A 2,053-nucleotide genomic window follows, 5' to 3' on the forward strand; every position below is an offset into this window, starting at 1 on the left:
TGGGCCTCCCCCTGCACCTGCTCGTCAACAACGCGGGCGTCATGCTGGAGCCGCGCGGCGAGACGGAGGACGGCTTCGAGCGCCACCTGGGCGTGAACTTCCTGGGCCACTTCCTGCTGACGCGGCTGCTCCTCCCCGCCCTGCGCGCGTCTGGGGCCGAGGGGCGGGGCTCGCGCGTCGTCACCGTGGGCTCGGCCACGCACTACGTGGGCGCTGTGGACCTGGACGACCTGCAGGGGCGCCACGCCTACTCCCCGTACGCGGCCTACGCGCAGAGCAAGCTCGCCCTCACCCTCTTCGCCCTGAGGCTGCAGCGCCTCCTGGAGGCCCGCGGCGACCCCGTGACCTCCAACGTGGCCGATCCCGGCGTCGTCGACACCGAGCTGTACCGGCACGCGGGGTGGGTCCTGCGCGCGGCCAAGCGGGCCCTCGGGTGGCTGGTGTTCAAGACCCCGGACGAGGGGGCGTGGACCACGGTGTACGCGGCGGCGGCGCCCGAGCTGGAAGGGGTCGGAGGTCGCTACCTGCGCGACGAGGCGGAGGCGGAGCCGCTGAAGGCCGCGCGGGACCCGGAGCTGCAACAGCGTCTGTGGGCCGAGGGCCTGCGGCTGACGGGCGCGGGGGTCGGGGCCGATGACGCGGGGCGATGACGTCACTGCGGGGTGGGCGGGCTCCCGGGGTGAGGAATAAACATCCTGTCCATGCCCCTAAAAAAAAATAATAAAAAAAAAAAAGAAACTCAAGCCTATATGAAATAATGTAAAAAGCCATAGAAAGGAGGACATCAATATATAGTTTAGTAGCACAGAATACGTTGATATAGCCACTTAAAAGCTATCCTGCTGTGTGCAATTTAACTGAGAAAATGATAAAAATCTGAAGTGAAATATGATCCAGGATTGAACAATGAATTTGAGTGTGACATGGGATTTTGTGTTAGCATATGAAATAAACTCTGATAGCAGTTGGTTGAGATTTACTACAGATATCAATTAAAATTAGTGCCATGTTACATTGTTATAGTTCATGTAAAATTGAACTTATTTACTGTATGTTCTCTGATACATTTGGACATATTATGTACCCCCATGTACCCTTATTACCACAAACAGCACAGTAAACAGTGTTCTTCATACCTTCTTGTTTTATCCATGTGTTTATTTGTCTAGAGTAAACAGTTCTCATAAAATGTCAGAATTGCTATGGATTCTGGCAATCTTAGTATATTTTCCATGCACTTGAAATTAGTTGTAAGAAATACTACTTAGATGGTATGACAGTTTTCTGCCAATGAGTCCTAATGTATGAAAAAGAAAATTTGAGGTTAAGAACAGACTGACTTGTTTTGTTTGAATTTAAATAATGACAAATTATAGTTTAACAGAAATATAGTCTTAGAAAAGTGACACTTTGCTCTGTTGGTATTTTTTTTTTAAAGATTTATTTATTTATTATATGTAAGTACACTGTAGCTGTCTTCAGACACTCCAGAAGAGGGCGTCAGATCTTGTTACCGAAGGTTATGAGCCACCATGTGGTTGCTGGGATTTGAACTCCGGACCTTCGGAAGAGCAGTCGGGTGCTCTTACCCACTGAGCCATCTCACCAGCCCCAGTATTTTTATTTATTATATCAAATTGCTCACCATACATGATAACATTTTCATTGTTGCCTTGGCCAACATTTTTTTTAAACAATTAGCATTTTCATGTATTACTTTGCATGTTTTCACTTTATTATATAACTAATGTAGCAATATTGTGTCACATTACATGTATATTTCTATTATTTGAATAGTTAGTTGATACATGAGGGGTTTTTTTTGTTACAAAAAAGCAAGGATATTCTGGAATAAAATGAGCAGGAACCTCTATAATTCCATAATCTAAACTAACAAAAGGTAACACAGGAAAATGTTACAATGTAAAAGATTATATTCTTGCTTTTTCTATTGTGTAGTTTCCCTCCTTGTGTTGGAGTTTTCCCTTTATTATCCTTTTAAAGTCTGGATTTGTGGAATGATACTGTGTAAATTTGTTTTTGTCATGGAATA

At 46.1% G+C, this 2,053-nt stretch overlaps 2 protein-coding genes across 2 annotated transcripts in view; one reads left to right on the forward strand and one right to left on the reverse strand.

The window, feature by feature from the left end:
* LOC110321485 (zinc finger protein 120-like) overlaps positions 1-2,053 on the reverse strand; it is an 86,785-nt gene that overhangs the window by 51,466 nt on the left and 33,266 nt on the right. The window lies entirely within an intron of this gene.
* Positions 7-1,328, forward strand: Dhrsx (dehydrogenase/reductase X-linked). Its single transcript, XM_021197753.2, has one exon. The coding sequence runs from the start codon at positions 42-44 to the stop codon at positions 648-650; it is 609 nt and encodes a 202-aa protein (XP_021053412.1). The 5' UTR covers positions 7-41; the 3' UTR covers positions 651-1,328.

Source organism: Mus pahari, chromosome 1, assembly GCF_900095145.1.
Source record: "Mus pahari chromosome 1, PAHARI_EIJ_v1.1, whole genome shotgun sequence".
In the NCBI taxonomy this organism is placed as follows: Eukaryota; Metazoa; Chordata; class Mammalia; order Rodentia; family Muridae; genus Mus; species Mus pahari.